This window comes from Pelophylax lessonae (assembly GCF_965119305.1).
Source record: "Pelophylax lessonae genome assembly, chromosome: 1".
Taxonomy (NCBI): Eukaryota; Metazoa; Chordata; class Amphibia; order Anura; family Ranidae; genus Pelophylax; species Pelophylax lessonae.
Genome location: NC_138768.1, coordinates 57,871,284 through 57,898,589, shown reverse-complemented (window position 1 = coordinate 57,898,589; position 27,306 = coordinate 57,871,284). Strand labels below are relative to the sequence as shown.

Below are 27,306 nucleotides of genomic sequence, written 5' to 3'. Positions count from 1 at the left end.
GCTAAACAAAGAAGAACAATATAAAAAAAAAAAAAAAAGCAATCAGCCAAATCCTACCTTTTGGTGTCCTGAAGGGTATGGGATCGGAGAGGGGTCCCAGTCCTTTGGCATTGCGTGCTTGAATTCGGAAGTAATAAGCGGTGTCCAAATTGAGATCCAGGATCTCATGAGTCAACCTGTCACCACTGATCGTCTCCATGACCCAGTCATCTATCTGGAGGTTTTTGTCCATGGTATAGAACAGGATATACGCTAAAAGTAAACAAACAATATATATTGTGACAGTTTTAGGAAAACATTTTAAGCAGGCTATGAATTATTAATGCTGCAGAGTCTTGCATTATGTATTTGTAGCTACAGTATCAAAATCATAACAAATTATTCTTTCAGCGTGGTAAGTGCCAACCTCCATTACTTCTCATTACACTGAACCATGCAAGCTACAACTTCGCTGCACATTGCTGAGTCCTTACATGCCAGTTTCATCCTAGAATCCCAAAGGAAACCTGCACTGTAATATACACGGAGGGTGCCATTGCTAACCTTGTGTCTGGGCAAAATAAAAAGAAACATATGTAATACCAGGGCTTCTTTTCAGGGGGAATGCAGAGGAACGCAGTCCAGCCCCTTCAGCACCTCCAGCACCTCCACCACTGAAAGTATATAATGGCAAGGGGAGCTGGTATGTGCTGGAGGGTCAACTGATGCTGGCTGCTGGGGGATATACTGTTGCTGGAGGGGATCTATTTTTGTGTAGTGGCCTATTGTTGCTAGGGAGGTCTATTGTTTCTGGTGGGGGGGCCTATTGTTACTTGGGGGAGTTTGTGTTGCTGGGGGTGTCAATTCTTGTTGAAAGTGACCTAATGTTGAGGGAGGGGTCTATTGCTCCTGGCTTTTAGAGACTCTAAAAATGCTGGCTGCTGGGAGATTTATTCTTTCTGCTGAGGGTCTATCGTTGCTGGAGTGATATTTTGATGCAGGGGCCCTATGTTGCAGGGGGGTCTCTTGTTGCAGGGGGAATCTATTGTTGTTGGGGGGGGGTATATTGCTGCTGCCTGCAGGGGATCTATTTTACTTCTTTTCTTGTTGTCATTACCAAATTCCATACAAATTACTTAGCACAACATAACGATTCTTGGCTCTGTATTCTCTAAATTAGTCTGTGCTGGAGAGTGGGTAGGGGGTAAAACCAAGATAGAGAAGGTAGGTAAGAGGTGGTGACAAGAAGTGAGTCAGAAGGGGGGAGTTCCAGAACCTATTCACTGAGAAAAAAAGCCCTGTGTAATACGTATCAGCAATACATACACATTTCCCCGCATTAAATACACTGCAAGCTCCTGGTGCACTCTAATTCTACTTCACTGAAATCTCCAGCAGTGTTGCCAGCCTTGCCTAAGTTCTTCCCTAATGGACTAAAGAACCTCTATGTCATGTCTGGGCTTGGATCCTAAACCAGAACCTCTGCTGTGTCTGCCAGCACCTTCTTACTGAGCCACCGGAGATGCTGATAGGCTGGACTGGCTGGACATTACAGTAATGTGCTCCCTAGAGTCTATTCTGGGCTGTTCAAACTACGAATGTGTGCAGTGGGCTCTCACTGCTCCAGCTATGCTCAGTAGTGGTTGCTCTGGGTCTTTGAACCCCATGTGGGCAGCCTTCTTCTCTAGCTGTGTTGTAAGATGGGAGGTTTTTGAAATTCTTCTTGAAGGTGAACTTACACCTTAAAACCTGAAGAATTAAGAGATTTCTGGGCTATGATTAGGGCACTTTGGCTAAAATGCGTTAACACTGCTGTATGATATGGATTTTATACCTCTTCCGTAAAGAGCATTGTACAGTCCCATGACTGTACTTACAGAGATCTCTAGCCCCCTGCAACACATTGGTTATTATCCTTTTTATGGTTATTTACTGATCCAATAAACCATGGCGGTGCAACTGTATATAGACTACTTAATTTGGTAACCCCTATTTTTAGGGCCCACACTTTGTGGAGAGCCACCAAACCCAAGCAATTTGGCTGGCCTGAAAACCTCATTTCAATTGGTAGAGGATCCAAACCCAGCCACCTCATCTGGGATTTCAGTGCAGCAGAAGCAGACGTTAGGCGTTTTCTTGATTTCTGGCAGGATCAACAGGCATTAATATCTCCCCTCACCTGATGTTCCTATCAAAATTCTAAAATTTTAGATTTTTCATTACTTTCTGTACTAGAAGCAATGGTCACTGTGACAAATAGGGGGACGTTTTAAAATGGGGGCATAGACAGCAATACAAATCTCGGCTTTCTACACTTCCTAGGTCTATCCACAATGGAAAAACAAAAAGTATTGATTTTACATAGACGTTACCGAATAGTGGTACCAAGTTACCAAAGAAGCCCTAGGCAGCTGCCTATTCTGCCCGTGTGTCTCCCCAGACTGGTCCCCTAGTCCTCTGGAAATCCTATGCTCCTGCTTGTTTGGCCAGACGCTAAACAAAATGAACCGTTTGTTGTATGTTTGCCTGGAGTTCTCATTTAACTAAGTTAACAAAAATAGATGATTCCCCTAGTTTAAATTTCTGTTAAAGTACAAAACAGCTGTAGATGTTGTCACTGAAGTATCTCCAGGCGCCCACACAGCCTCTATTGTTGCATCGCCGAAATGTTTTCAAAGGCTGATAAAAAGCCTAGAACTGTGTAATTTTCCCCAGACATATTATCATGTTTATGCATTATGAGATTAAGTGGTGTTTGATTAAAGTCTTCTGGTAGAACAGAGTAACAACAGATCTTGTCTGGAATATCTTGTGTACTTTACTGGTAAAAGGAATGTTACAGTTCTATTAACGGCCCTGGGCTTTCTATGGGAACAAGCACTGTGAGGGGCTAATACTATATCTGTAGTTGTATCTTTTACTCAGCAGTGTCCATAAAATAAGTGGTTATGTTCGGTCACTTAGCTTGATTCCTACTGGTTCTGCTGTCACTTACAAAAGCACAGAAGAAGAAGAAGCAGTTTCACTTAGGACAGCCAATTTTGAATGTGTAGCCTTTTGGTTCATGCTCCCTGTTCATTTTGTGTTTTAATAGTAATTCAATGTAGCCTGGAGAATTATTATTCAGAAGCAATAACTGTATATACAAAGCACATAAGGATCTATTTATCAAGGGTGAATATACCAGCTCACAATTTAAAGTGAAACCTAAAATAAAAAAAAGAGGTCGCTGAGGATGCGCATAAGGCACAAAACGCATTGGGAGGAGCTATGAGCGTTATGTCACACCGCCACACTGGTCTTGGTAATGGCAGCATTTGATGTAAGTTTGCAGCAGCATTGTCTGTTTATTTTAGCCTGTTCAATGGGATGTTTTTATTGTGCTGTTTTTATTCGGTGCTCTATAACTTGTGGAGACTTTTATAATAAAAAAATACACTATGATGATAATTTTATTCCTGTTGGGGTCTTATGCAGGGGCTGACTGGCAACTTTCGGCCCAGGGGGCAAGTACAAACCAGAGGCCCATGGTGAAGCGACTAAGCCCCTCTCCCACTCTTCCTGCCCTCCTCCTGACCCATATTCCAGACTGAAGCTCCGCTCCAGGTACTCTCTACTCACTAGGCGAATCTGGGTTCCTGACCTGGCCAGTAGGGGTAGTTGGGGGAGCTGGGACTTCAGTGGGGCAGGGAACCGGCCTCTGCTTAGACACAGTTTACATCATCCATGCTGGGGGGGGGGGGTGCCTGCACTCTGTCCTTGTCTTCATCCTGCACTCAGTAGGTCAGAAGTGGACTTTTTACTTCTCATCACCAGTATTCCTTTAGGCATGTCTGTGGCAGAAGTGTTGCAGCCTTTTAACGGGGCATCAGAGTGGCCCAGGGGACAATTACCCCCCTGCCCCCTGGCCCAGTCCTCCCCTGGTCTTATGAGTACAAGTGTGGAGTGCTACTCCCAGTGGAGGGCCAGATTTGCTGAAACTGGGATTGATGCCCTTATTAACCTAGTGTGAACGCTTTTATTGCTGCTTACCACCTGGCAGAATATCCTTGTGGTGAGTTTGCACTATGTCCGTTGTGTGAAAGGAGGTTTGCACTGGCTTGGGTGCAACACTACATTATGGTGGTAGGCATTCATTTTTTTTTGCACTTTTGGACTGCCACATGTATAGTGGGACTTTCCTTCTAGTAATATTTTACATAATTTGTATGTACTAAAGAGCTGCAATTATTGATGTAATCCAGGGGTTTCCAAACTTTCTAATTGAAGGGCCAGTTTACTGTCCTTTAGACTTTACGGGGTCCGTACTGTGGCCAGTGGGGTTAGAAATTGTGCTGGTGTCACTGGGAGTAAACAGTGTTCCATCTTTGGTATTAGGGGTAGGAATAGTGTCCCATTTTTGGTGTTAGTGGTAGGAATTATGCTCCATTGTTGGTGCCAGTGGGAGGAATAGTGTTTTGTATCAGGGCCACACTTTGAAGACCACTGATTTAAACAAAAAAAAAAACCTGGGAGCAGGCAGTCTTCTGTGGAATGTACACTGAGCTACGTGTACGTGTGCGCACCCCAGTTTACATTCCAGCACAGTGTCAGTGTATCGGAATGTCTACACTCCTGCTGATGCACGGAAATGATGTCATCCTGCACTGGCCAATCAAGATGGAAAAGAGAACTTGTGGGTATCGGACCAATACTTACCTCTGATTTATTGGTACGATGCCCACAAGGTCTCTATTCCATTTTTCATACTTTAGTTAAACTTTAAGGGGTCTATTAATATATGTATTTACACAAGATTATTACAACTTTCAACCATGATTCACACATTTCCAATCAAATCTAACTGGAAAAAAAATTGTGAATCCTGGTGAGTCTTGCCTGAAAACATAAAAAAAAAAAAACTCCTTAAATGGTGGGCTGGAAAGCTCACTAAAAACAAATATACTACAAATGTGTTAATTGATTAGGCTCAAAAAAATTATTTTTAATATCAAGTGTACATAGGGAACACCATATTTAGCACTTCTCTTGCTCATCTTATCTCAAATAGTATTTATGAGTCAGCTCAAACAAAGTCTTAAGGGATACTCTATGTTGCTTATATCCTACTCATTTTATTTTAGCTGTTCAGAGAGGATGCTGATTAAACAGACATATACAAAGTTAGGCATACATCATGGGACCATTTTAAGGTGCACCCCCTACCAGAAAGATAAGGTCGCAGATACACACTACCTTGCAGTCTCTCCGCTGCAGGAGTCTACCCTGCGTAAATCTGGTATTGAAGCCTACCCAGTGGATAAGGTCACTACCACCTCCCATGTGATAGTATTTGGGCCTGCTAATTGGCTGTTAAGGCCTGAATATTGCCATATGAGGAGGTCACATGCTCCCTTATACATTAAGACAGAGTAGGGGGGTAGTGAAGGAGGAAGTTGCTGGCTGGGGGATAGTTGGTGATCCCTTAAGAGACATTGGGGGAGACTTACTAAAGCTGGAGAGTGCAAAATCATGTGCAGCTGTGCATGGTAACCAATCAACTTCTTATTTCAGCTTGTTCAATTAAGCTGTGAAAATAAAACCTGGAAGTTGATTGGTTTCTATGCAGAGTTGCGCTACATTTTGCGCTCTCCAGTTTTAGTAAATCCACCCCATTGTAACTTTTCCCTGAATGCACTAAGTGCAGTAGAGCATGTTCACTTTGCTAGGGAATTTTAATTTGGCTTAGTGAATGTGGTTGAAAACCTTTTTGAAAACAAGAAAAACTTAAAAACAACAGTATTTTTGTTTACACATGATAGGATAATGGAAGTCTGCAGAGCACGAGCTCAATCACTAAGCTAAAGGAAAATCCATTGCTAAGGGAAAATTCACTTTGCGAAGTGAACAGCCAATTTGCTTATAGTTTATCAACCGTAGTGCACTTTTAACTCTTAAGGGGTACATTTGCCCCTTTTTTTAGCTGTGGTAGGACTTTCTCTGCTGAAGGGCCCCAAGAAGTCAGGCAGTCAACAGGGCAGAATATCAGACCTCAAGGGACCATTCTTCTATGACTGTAGGAGTTAACAGATAAGCAATATAAACGCCACCGAAGTAATCAGAAAGATTCCCAAGTATGAGAATAATGTGCAGAGATCTTCAATAATGCTTTGCCGTAAGTTCATAGGACTCATTCAACCCTGGGGGCCCATAGAGGTTGTGCTACATGACCCAGTGATAGGAGCACTGCAACAAGCGCAAAAGACATTTCCTTTTTCTACGCTCACACATATAAGCATAACCTCAAAAAGGGAAGTAAAGGGTGAATAAAGAAATCTGCAAAGCAAGCAAATGTATACTATACCGGTAATCTTGCCGTTGGCTTCGATTGGTGGCTGCCAGCTGACTATAACAGCTCTAGGCTTCCTTTCCCTTGTGATAACTGTTAAGTCCTTCGGGGCAGATGTTGGAGCTTGAAGTGTGGAAGAGAAAAAAAAATTAGTTGGCCAAGTAGGAAGTATAAATTAACAGCATGACAATACAGTCGCTGGAAGCACTTATGATTATAGCAGAGGGAATTATCAGGGAAATTCACATGTACAATTTTGACATTTTGACACATTTGTGCCCCAGAGTTTTATTTTACTAGCACAAGAGATAAACTCCGGCATGAAAGGAATAAGTGTGTTGAATGTCTACAGCAATCTTCATTTACCTTGATTCTTTTATGGAAGCGGGCGGGGGTGGAATGGGTAAACTGATGTACCATATACACTGAAGAAAATTATAAAAGCCACGACCATCACCTCATGTTGCATCATAAAAATGCACGGTCCCATGGTGCAAGTATCTGTACACAATTCCTGGAAGCTGAAAACATCCCAGTTCTTGCATGGCCAGCATAGTCACCGGACATGTCACCCATTGAGCATGTTTGGGATGCTCTGGATCGGCGTATATGACAGCATGTTCCAGGTCCTGCCAATATCCAGCCATTGAAGAGGAGTGGACCAACATTCCACAGGCCACAATCAACAACCTGATCAACTCTATGCAAAGGAGATGTGTTGCACAGCATAAGGCAAATAGTGGTCACACCAGATACTGACTGGTTTTTGGGTCCCCCCCCAGACCTCCCCGATACAGTAAATCTGCACATTTTAGAGTGGTGGCCTTTATTGTGGCCAGCCTAAGGCACACCTGTGCAATAATCATGCTGTCTAATCATGGATGGATTATCTCAGCAAAGGAGAAGTGCTCACTAACACAGATTTAGACAGATTTGTGAACAATATTTGAGAGAAATAGGCCTTTTGTGTACGTAGAAATAGTCTTAGATCTTTGAGTTCAGCTCATGAAAAATGGGGGCAAAAACAAAAGTGTTGCATTTATAATTTTGTTCAGTGAAATACAGATTTTACAGTACATGCTAATATTTACAATTCTTTAGCAGGCCAAAGAGACACATTTCAAGAGACAAGCTCAATTCCCAAAGCTGTTATTTTCATTGTATCCCACCTTATGTAGCTCATATTACCAAAGTCTTAGGGTCAATTTGTGCCTCACTGCCCTGCACTATAAGGCCCTGCACTTTAGCGCATTGAGGGATGTTGTGGCAAGCTGGGTTAGGCAGCCTATACAGAATGCACCACAACTCAATACACAAAAATGTAGGGTATGCTGCATTTTTTTTTTCTGAACAGGTACATTCTGGAGGTATGTTAGGAATGTCATCACACCACATTGCACCAAGGCAAGTATGGTGAATTACTGCATATTGTGGTAGCACACTTTACTGCCTGATACCACATCATGCATCTATAAAAAGGCTCCTAAAGGCCATTTCTGGGGAAAATTCCAGAATCCTCTTTACCACAAATACCTACTAAATTGTAAAGCAGTGGCGGCTGGACATATAGGGCGCAGGGGTGCCGCCCCCCTATCCATGGGTCCGCCCCCTAATCTTCATGCGGGGCGCCGGACGCATGGAGTTCAATGAGGCTTTTTTTTTTTTTTTTAGCCATGTGATTAGAGCCAGAGGCTCTCACATGGCTAAAAAAAAGGGTAGGCTCGGGGCGCACCAAGCCCATCCAGTTGTGTGACAATAGCAAATGAAAATTTGCTATTGTCACACGGATCCTCCTCCTGGCCATTTAGGAAGCGGGTTTTGAGACCCGTTTCCGGATTGGCCGAAAGGAGAAGCCATGCCATTGGGCATGGAGGAGGAGGGAGGAGACGCAGAAGACGGGGAAGAAGCCGAAGCTGCCACCGCCGCCACCTGCTGATGCATCCAGGCAGGGTGAGTGAGCGGGGGTTCCTGTCTGTCCTCTCCATCCTCTCCTCTCCTGTCTACTCTGTCCCCCTGTGGTCCGGGAGGGGGGTATGGTGTGCGGCATGGTGTGGTCCGTGGGGGTATGGTGCGGTCGGTTTGCCGCCCCCCCCGGCCCATGGAGCACCAGCCGCCACTATTGTAAAGGTATTCTTTTAAAATAACAAACATGGTATACTTACCTACTCTGTGCCATGGTATTGCACAAAGCAGCCCCGATCCTCCTTTTCTAGGGTACCCCACTGGCGCTCCTAGCTCACTTTCTCCTCAACCCCCCACTGAGTGCCCCCATAGTATGCTGCTTGCTTTGCGGGCACTCATGCATGCACTGCACTGTCTGTGTGTCTATTGGCACACACAGTGCGGCTTGGCCCCGCCCCTCCTCACTGCCTGCAATTGAAAGAAGCAGGGGCCAATGGCTTCTGCTGCTGCTTCTGAGCCAGTGAGCAGAGAGAGAGAGAGAGAAAGCAACGGTGCTCCTCTCGTGCACATTGCTGGTTTGAGATTTGGCTTGAGTAAGTATAAGGGGGAGGCTGGGGGGAGCTAAACACAGAAAGTTTTTTTACCTTAATGCAGAGAACAGAGTAAGGTCTAAAAATGTTCTGCATTTACAACCACTTTAAAGTAAAACTAAAGCCAAAATTGTCAAAACTTTTTTTTTCCTGTTGAATAGTGTAAGGGAGGGTCTGGATTTTTTTGCCATTCATGTTTCCAAGTCAGGATTTTATTTTGCCATTCATTTCTCATGTCACTTTCTGCTGCATTGCCAAAACAGAAATTGGAAAACTGAGGGAATCCCTGATTGTCACCAGGGTCACCTGGGCTTGCATCCCCATTGGAAGATTTCCCCTCTATTACTGTTCTGGGGATGACTCAAAATGTGGTTTTCTTTCTTTCTATTGGTGATAACAATAAACATGACAAATAGAGAGGGGGAATCAAGAGCACAGACAGCAATTAAAACCTGACAGATGTTTTAATCCCTCTCCTCTCTGTCCAAACCCAAAAAAAAAAGTGTGACCTTCAGTTATAATTAAACGGTACAAAGACAGCTTTCTACTAGTCACTGCCATTCTCCCGACCGCTCATTACCACCCCCCTCATGACATCACAGAGCCAGTCCCTTAAGACTAAAGAACCCCTGGGAGGACCAAGATAAGTTATATATTCAGCATCCAATGGCTGCCCACATTACTAGGAAGAGACATAGACAAGAAGGACCCTTCTACTCTACAAAGGAGAAGAATGAAGAATCAATACCAGCCTCTTATGTGACCATTGTTTCAGGAAAGTATTTAGGGTTTTTGTTTTAGTTTTTTTTTTTTGCTTTTTTTTTTAAAGAGAATGTGTGATTAGCTAGGCATGGGTGTTTTTTTTTAAAGGCTAGAGTTTAGCTTTGATTTCACCACATTGCTATATCAAAATAAAATGACCCAGTCTGTAAAATAAGTAATTTTTAATACATTTCAAGATGGTAGTGTGTTAAATCTTTGTGTCATGGATTTGCAATAGTTTGGCAAAGCTTACCTGTCCCATCATGTCTGTATTAGAGGTCAGACTGCACTTCTGGTTCCTTTTTATCACCTCTCCTTCCTGTTCCTGCCCCACCCAGGTCATCACAGGAAGCCTATATTAACCAGTGCACTGCAGGCCTGCTTTGCTGTTCAACAGTATTAGTTCCTGTTTCCTGTTTGCCGTGTGCTTGAAACTACCCCTCTGTGTACCGACTTTGGCTTGTCTCTGATGACTATTCCTGTTTGCCTGTTACCCTGACCTTTGGCCTGTCCCTTGACTACCCTTGTCTGCCTGTTACCCTGACCTCAGCTTACCAATCACCATTCTGTGTGTCCTGAGCGGCTACTTCCCTTCTCTCCCTACGGAGCGTGACCTGGGGGACCTCAGGGGCCGCGACCTGGGCCCAGCTGCAGCGAAGTCCATCCTCACCACTAGAGGCTCTGGTGAACACCTGCTGGGTCTTAGACTCGGCGCCCTGGGGAATCTTGGGCTCACGTTCCGGTCCATCCACAGCAGTCTGCTATTGGGTTCACTACCTTGCGCTGCGCCCCTCTCTCCAACAGGGTGCAGTTGTCACCTGACCACAGGTGACCTGACACTTTGCTTATGCATGTAAGGAGGTACACATGCTGCTACTATTCGACACTTCCGGGTGTGTCAAATAGCATGGCTTTTGCTGAGCCTTGTTTCCCTTCACCAGTGCCTACGTCACTAGAGAACCTCTTCAAGAGAATGAAGATTTAACACACTACCCAGATACAAGGCCGGCAAAGTTCACAGTTGTTAGCTGTATACCTACTTTAATGAGCCTACACTGAATTTGGTCATGATTCACCACTACTTGTTCCACTATAAAACTGTCAGTATGTTTTTAATAGCCACTATGATAAAATCAATGTCAATTCACTAAGATTACAAGGAAGGTTATCACCTAAAATACCACTAGCTTTAGGCTGGTGATAACTGTGAGTTTCAATAGGTATCCATTGAGGAAAGCAGAAGAAATAGCCTTTTGAGGTGGTGATAAACTATCACTTTGGCCCTGATTTATCTAGCTGCAATAACATTAAAGGCACCCTAAAGCCCAATGGTAGTTTCAGCAAAAAGTATTTATTTGAATCTAGGCAGCATAAAAACTCTGATTTTGAAATGTTATTATTGGTTTCTTTATGATTCAGCCCCCAGTGACAACAGAACATCCAGAGCCCTGATAATGCACTGCAGAAAAGAAGTGCTGAGCTCTGTGTGGAAGCAGCAGTCTCTCTGCAGTTGTCCTACTTACATCCTAGAGCTCTTCAATCAGCAGGAAGCATGAGTTTTTTTTCTGATTACAGACTTGTAGTTATATTGATATACAACTAAACACAGTAAAATCAGTTGCTACTGAAATCACAAAATGCAATAAATTATTGCTATTGTAAAAAATATATATTTCTAAAAGTAAAATAACATTTGTAATTTTCACACAAAGATTTTTGGAATTTAACCACTTAAGCCCCGGAGGATTTGGCTGCTAAAAGACCAGGGGGTATTTTGCGATTCGGCACTGCGTGACTTTAACGGACAATTGCACGGCCGTGCGACGCTGTACTTAAACGAATTTGGCGTCCTTTTTTTCCCACAAACAGAGCTTTCTTTTGGTGGTATTTGATCACCTGTGCGATTTTTATTTTTTGCGCTATAAACAAAAAAAGAGTGTCAATTTTGCAAAAATAACAATATTTTTCACATTTTTTTATATGAAATTCCCCCCCAAAAAATGTAAAAATCAAAATTTTTTAACATTTTCGGCCAATTTGTTTTATGCTACCTATGTTTGGTAAAAAAAATCGCAAAAAGCATATTTTTATTGGTTTGCGCAAAAGTTATCGCGTTTACTAACAAAGGGAAAGATTTTTGTCATTTTTGTTGTTTTTTTTTTTAACGCGTAATGGCGGCGATCTGCGATTTTTTTTGCGGTACTGCGCCATTGCAGCGAACAGATCGGACCCTTGACTGACATTTTTGACACTTTTGGGGTTACCAGTGACATTTCTACAGTAATCAGTGCTATACATATGCACTGATACTGTAAAAATACACTGGTAGTGAAGGGGTTAACTTTATTTGAGAGGGAGGGGCTGTGTGTGTCCCTAGGGGCGTGATTCTTACTGTGATTGGCTGTGGCTAGAACTGTAGGAACACTGATCAACGGTCCTACATTGTAGAACCATGTGATCAGTGTTTCTACAGCGGGGAGAATGACAGGTGGCTTGTTTACATAAGCCATCTGACTTTCTCCCTCTCCCCCGACGATCGCCGGTCACACGCGCCGGGGGGTCTGTGACCGCGCGGGAGCGCGCCTCCGGCGGCGCTCGCTCGCTCCCCAGAGCCTCACAGGCTAGCGACGTAGACCTACGTCGCTCTGCCTGTGAGGGGCTGACTGCCGCAGTAAATATAGTGTGCGCAGTCGGCAAGCGGTTAAGGTTAATAAATAAAAAAAAGGTGGGGAACAATGAATTTCCTTGCATGTTGATGTTCTGTACATTTTTGGTGCGGACACTGAGCTTGTTGACAGAAGAAGAGAAGAGTGCACTGCTGCTCCTTCATTGTCCAGTCAGCAAGCTGAAAGTGTGTCCCTAACCAGGCTGTGCTGTTGCTAGTTGCTCACAAGACTGACTGGACAAAATTACATATCTTTTGGTAGATAAGACATCTAACACAGGTATTTTAACTGGGTAATAAACTACTTGCAGTTATCAGTCTTCAGGTACAACAGATAATGCCAATATAGTAGTATCAGTTAGATTTCAAGGTGGGCAGCAACAGAAATTGGACCAAGATTTTTCCACTGGAGTCTTCAAGAGACATACGAATCTAGACTCACATTGGACTACAATTATTCTCTTAGGCAACTGGGCCGATCCTTGCAAGTATACTTTTTTGGCCATTTAGTTGTGCTTACCTGTCTCATAAGTAGTGGCGTGCGCAGTCATGCTCCATGTGCTCGATCGCCTTCCTTTCGTGACCATGACTGAAAACTCATACATTGTGTTTGGCTTGAGAGCCGTGACAGTGTGGCTTAAAGATGTTGTATCAGCAGACTTAGAGAAAAAAAAAAAAGAAGACACCATCAATTTGCATTCTAACTTTTTACACTCTATTCAAAACTTGAAAAAAGACATTGCTGGAGTTATACCTTAACACTGTAAAACAATATATTAGACAAACATCTAAAGTAAAGAAAAATATATACGGGGCTCAAAAAGACTTTGCTATCATCCAATGGTTTCTTCTGCCAATTGTAGATATGACGTACCTTGTATTTCGAACTGGTGGAATAACTGGTTCTCCATCGTATGGTGTAGAAACGGACCTCTGCTGTCTTCTGGTTCTTTTGGACAGAGTTATCTGCCCAGCTGACCCTCACGGCATCATGCGTTAATGCGACGGCCTGAACACCTACTGGTGGAAGCATGGGGGTGGACATTTCTGGGACCGAGGTGGGGAAATCATCAATAAAAGGATAAAACTCAATTTCTGAGGGATCAAGGGGGTCTGGATAATCATGCAGCAAATTAAAATAAAAGTCACGCAGCAAAGAATAACACAATGGGTTAAATGCAACATAAAGGTGAAGAAAGGTGTGAGAGGGAAGAAAAGAATAAAAATTATTTATGATTTATAATTTTAATATTTTATTGTTTAAAATATATATTAATATCATTATATACTGTTATATAACATTATATCAACAATATATATAATATAATAATACAAATATATATAATAATATATAATGATATAATTGTCTATCTATCTATCTATCTATCTATCTATCTATCTATCTATCTATCTATCTATCTATCTATCTATCTATCTATCTATCTATCTATCTATCTATCTATCTATCTATCTATCTATCTATCTATCTATCTATCTATCTATCTATCTATCTATCTATCTATCTATCTATCTATCTATCTATCTATCTATCTATCTATATTTCCACTTACCTAACCTTGCTATTTTCTTCTCCATTTAATCAAATACAAGATTAGTTTAAAATAATGGATTGTAAATTATGTCTATTAACTTGAAAGTGGACTGGATTGCTTTTTGCTGTAGTTTAATATATCATAATACTGTAAGAAGATGATTTGAATATGATTATATGTATTAATAGTATGCAAGAAGTAGTCAAAAGTATATACTGTATATGTAGAATGTCTGAAATACTAACTCTCACTTAATTCAGGCAATATATTATCTGTGGTAAATGTCTAAGAAGACAGTAGAAAAAAGACAGTATTTTTAAATGATATGATTTTTTTTATTTGTGATATAGTAACCATACTGAATATGCATTTTAATAACATTTCTCCAGTGAGTACTCACGGCATAAAAACACCTATTTTTCTATTCACTTATAAGATGTCCTTGAAAAGGTTCTATGCAAGATTGCATAAAGATATCAACTACTTTAAATGAAAAAAAGCTGGCAAGTTCTTGTGAAATCACTTAAAAAAATGCCTGCTAATTCAAATCGTAACAAATCCAAAGGCTCCCAATGCTGTGGTCTTGGGATGACCTGAATAGGAGGTTTCTACTACTGTCATCTTGGGATGGACTTAATAGAAAGATATTTCTACTAGGGCCTTGGGATGAACTGAACAAGAGGTTCCTACTAGTCTGCTTTTGGGGTGGATTAAAGAGAAAGATTCTACCACTAGGGTCATGGAATGGACTGAATATGAAGCTCATACTACTGTGGTTTTGGGATAGCCTAAATTTTAGTCTTGTACTACTGTGGTCTTGGGATGGGTTAAATAGAAGGATTCTACAGCTAGGGTCTTGGGTTGGACTAAATAGGATGCTCCTACTACCGTGGTCTTGGCATAAACTAAATAGAAGGATTCTACTACTAAGATCTTGGGATGGACTAAATGGGAGGCTCCTACTACTGTGGTTTTTAGATGGACTAAAAAGAAGAATCCTACTTCTGTGGTCTTGGGATGGATTAAAATGAAGGATCCTACCACCAGGATCTTGGGATGTACTAAATGGAAGGCTCCTACTACTGTGGTTTTTAGATGGATGAATTAAAAGAATCGTACAACTAGGGTCTAGGGATGGAGTAATTGGGAGGCTCCTACTACTATGGTTTTGGGATAGCCTGAATAGGCTATTCTTGGGATGGACTAAATAAAAGGATTCTACTACTATGATCTTGGAGTGGACTAAATAGGAGACTCCTACTAATGTGGTCTTGGGATGAACTAAGTAGAAGGATCTTACTACTCGGGTCTTAGGGTGGACTAAATAGGAGGCTACTACTACTGTGGTTTTTGGATGGATTAAATAAAATAATCCTACTTCTGTAGTCTTTGAAAGGACTAAACAGAAGGATATAGGATACTTTGGTCTTGGGATGGATCAAATTGAATCTCCTATGTCTGTGGTGCTGGATATAGATAAATAGAAGGGTCCTACTATTGTGGTCTAAAGACTAAATAAATAGTCTTGAGATATTTTTTGACTGGTAATAGTAAAGTTTATCAAGCAAAGCAGAAAGAGCTAGTAGAGTCACAGAGAAGATACAAAGTTTGATAAAAGAGAAGAACCTAGTTGTATACGTTAAATTATCTTTCTTGAAGCATCCAAAACATTTAGGTTCTCTGGTTGTGTGCCCATATAAAATATATAGGTGTGGTACAGTAGGTTACAGTGTTACTCAACAATTGTGGTGTCTGTTCATTGTTGAAAGAAGCAATTTTCTTTACTGACTGGATACAGTGGGGTTGAATTATTAAAGACAAATCGGCTGTTCACTTTGCAAGAGAAGTTGCACTTTTAAGGGAATTTTCCTTAGATCCCAGTGAATTTGGTGAAATGTAACCTCCAGAAAAATACATGTGCAAGAAAAATTAATCAAGCAGCATTTTTACTTAAACATGATTGGATGAGGGAAGTCAGCTTTATAAACTAAGATCTGGCCAACATTCCCATGCAAAGTACAACGTCTGTTGAAAATTGAAAAGCCTATCTGCCTTTAGTAAACTAACCCCGCGTAATTGTTTGGGGCCTATACAACCTTTGGCTTTCCTATTCTTGCTAGTGAATCTTGATCAAGTTGAAGGATTTAAAAATGAAACTAAGGCCTAATCATTCAAGTTATCAATTTTAAATAATGAGGTTATAATTGACCTAAGCTTTGGCTTGGATATATTTTAACTGTATAAATAATGTGAAATAACCTACAAATTTACGAAACAAATTCTGCCACGGGTTTTTTTTTTTTCCCCTAAAATAATGAAGACAATAAAATAGTATATCCTGCCATTGCCTTTTGATATACTGTGATTGTCCATTGCCTTGCTGGAAAGAGAACTTTCAAAACTTTTATCAATCCCGAAAGTAATCACATCTTTAGGTAACCGTAAGGTCAACCCAGCCTGCAATGCTGAACTGTAATGACACGCATAAGTAATCCAAAATGATAGATGTGTGACCATGAATAACAGGTTCTATCTGAAGGAGCAAAACTAACACTTAAAGACCTTGTGTCTCTCAATTGAACTTAACCTCGGAATGAAAAACGGCTTTCTCCATCTGTCTCCAGAGTAATAAAAAAAAGATTGAGTTGTAGAAATATAAAGAAAGAAAAGTGGATAAAATAACAAATAATAACATAAACATGACTTAATAAATAACTAGTGGCTTAGTTCAAATTTTATTGTTGAGTTTTTTGGGGGAAAAAGATTGAATAAAATTATTCTATTTAATTCAGCCAGCTCTATCTTGTTTATTAGAGAAAGCTGTTGATGTTATATGTATTGATTTTTGCTCCAAAATATTTCTTAGTACAACTGTCTTAGAAAAACTAAGCAACATATATTATAATATTTTGCAATGAAATATAAATTACATATTGATTTAACCCAGTTGTTGAGACAGTGTACAACAGAAATGTAAAGCTGTAGTCCCTGGTTTATTCCTTTTGGGAATACTTCACGAAAGATCGACACCATTAAATTTTTGCTTGCTGTGCTACTTCTTGGATTTGATTTGATTGGAATATTCTTCACAGTTCCCTTTTGAAATACTGCACGTCTTCCGATTTTTGTGCTCTCACAGACGTACAGCTCTTACCAATGTGGAACTTTAGAATATTGCATCAAAAGAAAACAGCAAGAATGTCACACAAGGAGTCAGTATCCCCAAATGTTTGTATTTTATTTACACGATTCTATACCTGTTATCATTATATAATATTTTACCATAAAAATAAATTAATTTTCAGTAGCTACGTTTTTTTTTAATTTTTAAGTTAAATATCCTGCATAGGCACTATAAAACTCAACTATGTTCTAGAAGTTTAGAGTGTATGTTGGACTTTGCTATATGATATCTAAAATTACTTTTCCTTTACATTCCACACCCTCTTCCTATTAACAGAATGGTTGAAATAAAAAAAGAATTAATACTAAAGAAAAAAAAGGAGAAGGTTGTAAATTTTGAGTCCTTTGTGTTCCCAATTTTAATCTCTTGTCAATTTCAGCAATTTACTAAATCTATTGGATTTACACAGTGTTGGTGAACTCCAGCTGGGAAAAGTCCTAAATGGTAACACTGAAGAGTCATAAGTAGGGTTGAGCGGACACCTAGATGTCCGTGTTCGACGGGTTCGGCCGAACTTTAAAAAAAAGTCCGGGTCCGTGTCCCGGACTTTTACCGAACTTTTCCCGGACACCGAACCCCATTGAAGTCAATGGGGACCCGAACTTTAAGGCACTAAAATGGCTCTAAAACACCAAAGGAAAGGGCTAGAGTGCTGCAAATGGCAGCAAAACGAAATTAAGAGCATGGCAAGTGCTCTGCAAACAAATGTGGATAGGGAAATAACTTAAAACAACAAAAAAAAACAGAAAAATAAAACAATGTTCTTCTTCATCTCTGAAGGACGAGGCCCATATGGAGTAGGAGGGAGGTTGAGGTGGTGGTGGATGTGGCGGTGACATAGGCGTGCGCACAGGGTGTGCTGGGTGTGCCTGGGCACACCCTAATCACCTAGGGCACATAGCATTGCCAGTGAGGAGATGGGAAAGATCTCCCTGGGACCTGCTCTGCTCTATTTCTCCTTGCCTACAGGTACATGGCCCCGATACATTACTCTCCCTGCTGGCAAACACATTCATGTGTATTTCAACTTTGGGGTGCACACCTTAATGCAATAGGCTGCGCACACCTATGGGCGGTGTAGGTGGAAGCGGCGGTGGAGGAGGACCAGGGCCGGATTAACAGCATCATGGGCTTGGTGCTGAGGATTTTGAAGGGCCTTAAGGGCCGTGCCTTGCCATGCACCCAGAGGAGGAAGGGTGCAGCCATGCATGCCTAATTCAACATGGGATGCTGTCTCTGAAGCCCATAAACACATCCATGCATCGCCAACTGTCCCTCCTTGTCCAGCCTTCACGCTGTGTGGGGAGGTTCTGAGGGTGCTGCCTGGGGAAGCGAGCATAGAAGCCAGACTTCTGTGTTTACAAGTGACAGAAGAGCGGTAACAGTGAATATGGCCAACCCGGGGCCTATATAAAAGGTAGGGGCCTGGAGCTGCAGCTCCAATAGCCCCTACATTAATCTGGCCCTGAGGAGGAGGACGAGGTAGCCAACACTGCTTCTTTTCAAAAATTTTAAATGAGGGTACACCCCAAAAGAGTGAGAAAGAGCAAAAATGGAACAATGGGTGGGTAAGGTCGGTATCCATTGCTATTCTGCATAAGGTACGGAAAAGTCCCGTGGGATCCATGCCTGGTTCATTTTAATGAACGTGAGCTTGTCCACATTGTCTCTGGACAGGCGGCTGCGCTTGTCTGTTATAACGCCCCCAGCCGTGCTAAATACCCGTTCAGATAATACACTGGCTGCAGGGCACGCCAGCACCTCCAAGGCGTAAAGGGCAAGCTCAGGCCATGTGCCCAATTTGGAGACCCAGAAGTTGAAGGGGGCAGACCCGTCATTCACTACATGTAGGCGTGTGCACACATACTGCTCCACCATGTTGGTAAAATGCTGCCTCCTGCTAAGACGTTCCATCTGAGCTGCTGGTGCTGCTGTTTGTTGTGGCGTGCTGACAAAGCTTTTCCACATTTCGGCCATGCTAACCCTGCCTTCTGAGGTGCTGGCGGTGCCCTGGTTGCGTTGGCGACCTCCTCCTCCTCCTCCTCTGCCTTGTGCTTCCACTGTGGCCCCGCTGTCAGATGGGAATGCCAGCAGCATGGCGTCTACCAGCGTGCGCTTGTACTCGCGCATCTTGCGATCGCGCTCCAGTGAGTGAATTAAGGACGGTACGTTGTCCTTGTAACGGGGATCCAGCAGCGTGGCCACCCAGTAATCAGCACAAGTTAGAATGTGGGCAACTCGGCGGTCGTTGTGGAGACACTGCAGCATGTAATCGCTCATGTGTGCCAGGCTGCCCAGAGGCAACGAAAGGCTGTCCTCTGTGGGAGGTGTATCGTCCGTGTCCTCTGTATCCCCCCAGCCACGCACCAGTGATGGCCATGAGCTGGCCTGGGTGCCACCCTGCTGTGAACATGGTTCCATCTCCTCCTCCAGCTCCTCCTCCTCCTCATCCTCCTCATCCTCCAGAACTGTGCCCCTGCTGGACAATTGCGTCCCTGGCGTTTGCGTGTGCAGGAACCCACCCTCGGAGCCCCTTGCGAATGACTGCCCTGAAAGCCTTGGAAATGTTACCTCTTCATCCTCCTCCTCCTCCTCATCCTGTGCCACATCCTCTTCCATCATCGCCCGAATTGTTTTTTCAAGGAGGCATAGAAGTGGGATAGTTAAGCTGAGAACGGCGTCATTGCCACTGGCCATGTTGGTGGAGTACTCAAAACAGCGCAACAAGGCACACAGGTCTCGCATGGAGGCCCAGTTAAATTAAATAGCGGAATAGAAAATATGATCCAAAAAAAGTGTATGTATATCACACGTACACAACCACACTGGGCCCCAATTACTATTGTTTGTACCCCTAAAAGGCTAGATGAGGAGTAGGGGGAGTATGGAACAGGCAGCACCCTCAAACCTTCAGAAGTATGAGATGAACCCCAACAACTTGGAAAGGTGGATCTCTCTCACACGTACCAACACAGACTATCCCCCAATTTAACTGATCCCCAAAGGTTTTTGATTAAATAGCGGAATAGAAAATATGATCCAAAAAAAGTGTATGTATATCACACGTACACAACCACACTAGGCCCCAATTACTATTGTTTGTACCCCTAAAAGGCTAGATGAGGAGTAGGGGGGGTATGGAACAGGCAGCACCCTCAAACCTTCAGAAGTATGAGATGAACCCCAACAACTTGGAAAGGTGGATCTCTCTCACACGTACCAACACAGACTATCCCCCAATTTAACTGATCCCCAAAGGTTTTTGATTAAATAGCGGAATAGAAAATATGATCCAAAAAAAGTGTATGTATATCACACGTACACAACCACACTGGGCCCCAATTACTATTGTTTGTACCCCTAAAAGGCTAGATGAGGAGTAGGGGGAGTATGGAACAGGCAGCACCCTCAAACCTTCAGAAGTATGAGATGAACCCCAACAACTTGGAAAGGTGGATCTCTCTCACACGTACCAACACAGACTATCCCCCAATTTAACTGATCCCCAAAGGTTTTTGATTAAATAGCGGAATAGAAAATATGATCCAAAAAAAGTGTATGTATATCACACGTACACAACCACACTAGGCCCCAATTACTATTGTTTGTACCCCTAAAAGGCTAGATGAGGAGTAGGGGGGGTATGGAACAGGCAGCACCCTCAAACCTTCAGAAGTATGAGATGAACCCCAACAACTTGGAAAGGTGGATCTCTCTCACACGTACCAACACAGACTATCCCCCAATTTAACTGATCCCCAAAGGTTTTTGATTAAATAGCGGAATAGAAAATATGATCCAAAAAAAGTGTATGTATATCACACGTACACAACCACACTAGGCCCCAATTACTATTGTTTGTACCCCTAAAAGGCTAGATGAGTAGTAGGGGGGGTATGGAACAGGCAGCACCCTCAAACCTTCAGAAGTATGAGATGAACCCCAACAACTTGGAAAGGTGGATCTCTCTCACACGTACCAACACAGACTATCCCCCAATTTAACTGATCCCCAAAGGTTTTTGATTAAATAGCGGAATAGAAAATATGATCCAAAAAAAGTGTATGTATATCACACGTACACAACCACACTAGGCCCCAATTACTATTGTTTGTACCCCTAAAAGGCTAGATGAGGAGTAGGGGGGGTATGGAACAGGCAGCACCCTCAAACCTTCAGAAGTATGAGATGAACCCCAACAACTTGGAAAGGTGGATCTCTCTCACACGTACCAACACAGACTATCCCCCAATTTAACTGATCCCCAAAGGTTTTTGATTAAATAGCGGAATAGAAAATATGATCCAAAAAAAGTGTATGTATATCACACGTACACAACCACACTGGGCCCCAATTACTATTGTTTGTACCCCTAAAAGGCTAGATGAGGAGTAGGGGGAGTATGGAACAGGCAGCACCCTCAAACCTTCAGAAGTATGAGATGAACCCCAACAACTTGGAAAGGTGGATCTCTCTCACACGTACCAACACAGACTATCCCCCAATTTAACTGATCCCCAAAGGTTTTTGATTAAATAGCGGAATAGAAAATATGATCCAAAAAAAGTGTATGTATATCACACGTACACAACCACACTGGGCCCCAATTACTATTGTTTGTACCCCTAAAAGGCTAGATGAGGAGTAGGGGGAGTATGGAACAGGCAGCACCCTCAAACCTTCAGAAGTATGAGATGAACCCCAACAACTTGGAAAGGTGGATCTCTCTCACACGTACCAACACAGACTATCCCCCAATTTAACTGATCCCCAAAGGTTTTTGATTAAATAGCGGAATAGAAAATATGATCCAAAAAAAGTGTATGTATATCACACGTACACAACCACACTAGGCCCCAATTACTATTGTTTGTACCCCTAAAAGGCTAGATGAGGAGTAGGGGGGGTATGGAACAGGCAGCACCCTCAAACCTTCAGAAGTATGAGATGAACCCCAACAACTTGGAAAGGTGGATCTCTCTCACACGTACCAACACAGACTATCCCCCAATTTAACTGATCCCCAAAGGTTTTTGATTAAATAGCGGAATAGAAAATATGATCCAAAAAAAGTGTATGTATATCACACGTACACAACCACACTGGGCCCCAATTACTATTGTTTGTACCCCTAAAAGGCTAGATGAGGAGTAGGGGGAGTATGGAACAGGCAGCACCCTCAAACCTTCAGAAGTATGAGATGAACCCCAACAACTTGGAAAGGTGGATCTCTCTCACACGTACCAACACAGACTATCCCCCAATTTAACTGATCCCCAAAGGTTTTTGATTAAATAGCGGAATAGAAAATATGATCCAAAAAAAGTGTATGTATATCACACGTACACAACCACACTAGGCCCCAATTACTATTGTTTGTACCCCTAAAAGGCTAGATGAGGAGTAGGGGGGGTATGGAACAGGCAGCACCCTCAAACCTTCAGAAGTATGAGATGAACCCCAACAACTTGGAAAGGTGGATCTCTCTCACACGTACCAACACAGACTATCCCCCAATTTAACTGATCCCCAAAGGTTTTTGATTAAATAGCGGAATAGAAAATATGATCCAAAAAAAGTGTATGTATATCACACGTACACAACCACACTAGGCCCCAATTACTATTGTTTGTACCCCTAAAAGGCTAGGAGTAGGGGGAGTATGGAACAGGCAGCACCCTCAAACCTTCAGAAGTATGAGATGAACCCCAACAACTTGGAAAGGTGGATCTCTCTCACACGTACCAACACAGACTATCCCCCAATTTAACTGATCCCCAAAGGTTTTTGATTAAATAGCGGAATAGAAAATATGATCCAAAAAAAGTGTATGTATATCACACGTACACAACCACACTGGGCCCCAATTACTATTGTTTGTACCCCTAAAAGGCTAGATGAGGAGTAGGGGGAGTATGGAACAGGCAGCACCCTCAAACCTTCAGAAGTATGAGATGAACCCCAACAACTTGGAAAGGTGGATCTCTCTCACACGTACCAACACAGACTATCCCCCAATTTAACTGATCCCCAAAGGTTTTTGATTAAATAGCGGAATAGAAAATATGATCCAAAAAAAGTGTATGTATATCACACGTACACAACCACACTAGGCCCCAATTACTATTGTTTGTACCCCTAAAAGGCTAGATGAGGAGTAGGGGGGGTATGGAACAGGCAGCACCCTCAAACCTTCAGAAGTATGAGATGAACCCCAACAACTTGGAAAGGTGGATCTCTCTCACACGTACCAACACAGACTATCCCCCAATTTAACTGATCCCCAAAGGTTTTTGATTAAATAGCGGAATAGAAAATATGATCCAAAAAAAGTGTATGTATATCACACGTACACAACCACACTAGGCCCCAATTACTATTGTTTGTACCCCTAAAAGGCTAGATGAGGAGTAGGGGGGGTATGGAACAGGCAGCACCCTCAAACCTTCAGAAGTATGAGATGAACCCCAACAACTTGGAAAGGTGGATCTCTCTCACACGTACCAACACAGACTATCCCCCAATTTAACTGATCCCCAAAGGTTTTTGATTAAATAGCGGAATAGAAAATATGATCCAAAAAAAGTGTATGTATATCACACGTACACAACCACACTAGGCCCCAATTACTATTGTTTGTACCCCTAAAAGGCTAGATGAGGAGTAGGGGGAGTATGGAACAGGCAGCACCCTCAAATCTTCAGAAGTATGAGATTGTGTTCACTGTACCCCACAAAGATTGAGTTCACTGCACCCCACAATGATTGTGTTCACTGCACCCCACAAAGATTGTGTTCACTGCACCTCACAAAGATTGTGTTCACTGTACCCCCCAAAGATTGTGTTCACTGCACCCCACAAAGATTCTGTTCACTGTACCCCACAAAGATTGTGTTCACTGCACCCTAAAAGGATGTTGTTCACTGCACCCCACAAAGATTGTGTTCACTGCACCCTAAAAGGATGTTGTTCACTGCACCCCAAAAAGATTGTGTTCACTGTACCCCCCCAAAGATTGTGTTCACTGCACCCCACAAAGATTGTGTTCACTGCACCCCAAAAAGATTGTGTTCACTGTACCCCCCAAAGATTGTGTTCACTGCACCCCAAAAAGATTGTGTTCACTGTACCCCCCAAAGATTGTGTTCACTGCACCCCACAAAGATTCTGTTCACTGTACCCCACAAAGATTGTGTTCACTGCACCCCAAAAAGATTGTGTTCACTGTACCCCCCCAAAGATTGTGTTCACTGCACCCCACAAAGATTCTGTTCACTGCACCCCACAAAGGATTTTGTTCACTGCACCCCAAAAAGATTGTGTTCACTGCACCCCAAAAAGGATTTTGATCACTGCACCCCAAAAAGGATGTTGTTCACTGCACCCCAAAAATGATTTTGTTCACTCCACCCCAAAAAGATTGTGTTCACTGCACCCCACAAAGATTGTGTTCACTGCACCCCAAAAAGATTGTGTTCACTGTACCCCCCAAAGATTGTGTTCACTGCACCCCACAAAGATTCTGTTCACTGTACCCCACAAAGATTGTGTTCACTGCACCCCAAAAAGATTGTGTTCACTGCACCCCAAAAAGGATGTTGTTCACTGCACCCCAAAAAGGATGTTGTTCACTCCACCCCAAAAAAAATTGTGTTCACTGCACCCCACAAAGATTGTGTTCACTGCACCCCAAAAAGATTGTGTTCACTGCACCCCAAAAATGATTTTGTTCACTGCACCCCAAAAAGGATTTTGTTCACTGCACCCCAAAAAGGATGTTGTTCACTCCACCCCAAAAAGATTGTGTTCACTGCACCCCAAAAAGATTGTGTTCACTGCACCCCACAAAGGATTTTGTTCACTGCACCCCAAAAAGATTGTGTTCACTGCACCCCAAAAAGGATGTTGTTCACTGCACCCCAAAAAGGATTGTGTTCACTGCACCCCACAAAGGATTTTGTTCACTGCACCCCACAAAGATTGTGTTCACTGCACACCAAAAAGGATTGTGTTCACTGCACCCCAAAAAGATTTTGTTCACTGCACCCCAAAAAGATTGTGTTCACTGCAGCCCAAAAAGATTGTGTTCACTGCAGCCCAAAAAGATTGTGTTCACTGCAGCCCAAAAAGATTGTGTTCACTGCAGCTCACACACAGAAAAATGGATGTGGATCACTGACACCTGCCTATCTCCAATCCCACACCACACAGCAATATCGATTGTAGTTTGTAGAACACAGTTTCCCTAAAATTCAGCAGACTCTGTCCCTAACAGGATTGAGAAGAGATCGTAGATCAGGATTGAGTGCAGATTCACCCCACCCCCCACACAGCAATATCGATTGTAGTTTGTAGAAGACACTGACCCTATAATTCAGCAGACTCTATCCCTAAAATGCCTACAACTCGCCCTGCCTAAACACTCCGACCTGTCCCTCAATTCTATCCGGACACAAATGGTTTTTTCCTGCCTATCTTTCCCTAATCAGCAGCCAGCACATTGATGTGTGCTCTGTCCCTTAGCTAAGCAGCAGAATGACGCTGCTGCGGCGGCTGCCTCGAACTTATAAAGACTTGGTCACATGCTTCAGACGGCCAATCACAGCTACTAAGACATTTGCAGGCATGGCTGGGATGGCTTAAGGCACACCAGTTAAACGATTGTTGATTGGCTGTTGAAAGCCCGCCATGAAAAGAGCGCCAAAGCATGCAAAACCCGGAAATAAAACGACCGAACACGGATTTTTACCCGAACATACAGTAAAGTGTCCGTGTCCGTGTTCGGGTAAAAAAAATCCAATTATTCGGTACGAACACGAATAATACAGTCCGTGTTCGCTCAACACTAGTCATAAGTTGATTACGCTTAGATCATTGGAATTTTTTTACAATTTCGGGATTCAGCAACAGGATGTAGGCATAATGCATTATAGTTCAAGCGGTGCATTCATTAAGAAGCTAGTGGGAAACATTGAGAACACCTCGTACACTAGCAAGGTTTTTCCTGCAGTATTCCCACATAAATAGCACCGACGGTAATGCCTATTATTCAAGACATTCTATATTAGCTTACAGGCTTAAATGTCCGGTATATATATATATATATATATATATATGTATATATATATATATATATATATATATATATATATATATATATATATATATATATATATGTATGTATATATATATATATATATATATATATATATATATGTATATATATATATGTATATATATATAATCTTGGTCAAAACCATCTTAAGCATGCTTATTTATTTATTTTTTAGTTTTAAATACTGTGCAATAAATTAAAAAATTAAAGTGCAAACTATTGGAGTAATGTGTGTGTTTCTTTTTAGAAAAATGTATGACATTGCATGCTAAGCATGCATGCTGGTTTCTAAAATAAAGAGACTTTTTTTTTTGCTTGGTAAATTTTAGTAATGCTCAGTTATTACTATTTTTTTTATTACTGTACCAAAATCTAAAATTATTTTTATCATGATTAAATGAAATTTCTAATTATTTTAATCTATCATAAAACATATTTAAGAATTCTTCAATATTTTTCAAAAAGAGGTTTGAAAATAGGCCAATACATGTAAAATATATAATTTTTCAATTTCAATTGAACTCAATAACATTTACATTCTATTAAAAAAAATTAGTGTGTTTTTGAGTGAAAGGAGCTTTCCTGGAAAATATGTTACCTCTTTATTAAGTACAGAACATTAATGTTTAATCAGCTCAATTATGAAACATTATGCTGTACTAGCTAATTTCTATACACTTACCTATTCATTTTGTGTAATTATAACTTGAAAAAACAAACATTTGGACAAAAATGGAAAGATAGCAATCAGGCAAGGAAACTCTTACAACCTACCGGTTTGAGAGCGAGTTGTTGCACTTTCATAAAGAGGGACGCCTTCACCAGCGTTATTGAAAGCTTTCAGAGAAATTACATAATGGGAGCTTGGTTCTGCAGGAAAAACAAATACATAAAAAAAATCATGTTAATGGCTGTCATATAGTAAAGCAATATTAACTTTAACAACAAAGTACTTTAATATATATATATATATATATATATATATATATATATATATATATATATATATATACATATATATATATATATATATATATATATATATATATATATATATATATATATATAAAATAAGGCTCTGATAGCACATAAGCTCCTGGTTGCTCTTATTCATACACATACATTTTCGTTTTATATTTTTAATTATTTTTCAAATAATTATTTAGAGACAAAATACTGTTTGAAACTGCTGCTTTCATAATTTTTCAAAAAAGCTTTGGCTGTACTT

The 27,306-nt window shown here is 41.6% G+C and overlaps 1 protein-coding gene across 4 annotated transcripts in view; it reads right to left on the bottom strand.

Moving 5' to 3' along the window:
* Positions 1-27,306, bottom strand: part of DCC (DCC netrin 1 receptor) — a 1,040,152-nt gene that overhangs the window by 103,330 nt on the left and 909,516 nt on the right. For 2 of the 4 annotated variants that reach the window (XM_082267705.1, XM_082267706.1), the window contains exons 16-20: positions 26,853-26,948; positions 13,101-13,339; positions 12,747-12,885; positions 6,323-6,430; positions 58-252 (exon numbers count right to left, since the gene is read on the bottom strand). In XM_082267705.1, coding sequence (XP_082123831.1) covers positions 58-252; positions 6,323-6,430; positions 12,747-12,885; positions 13,101-13,339; positions 26,853-26,948 — 777 coding nt within the window. The remainder of the gene's footprint in view (positions 1-57; positions 253-6,322; positions 6,431-12,746; positions 12,886-13,100; positions 13,340-26,852; positions 26,949-27,306) is intronic. The other 2 variants (XM_082267707.1, XM_082267708.1) reach the window with 1 other exon arrangement.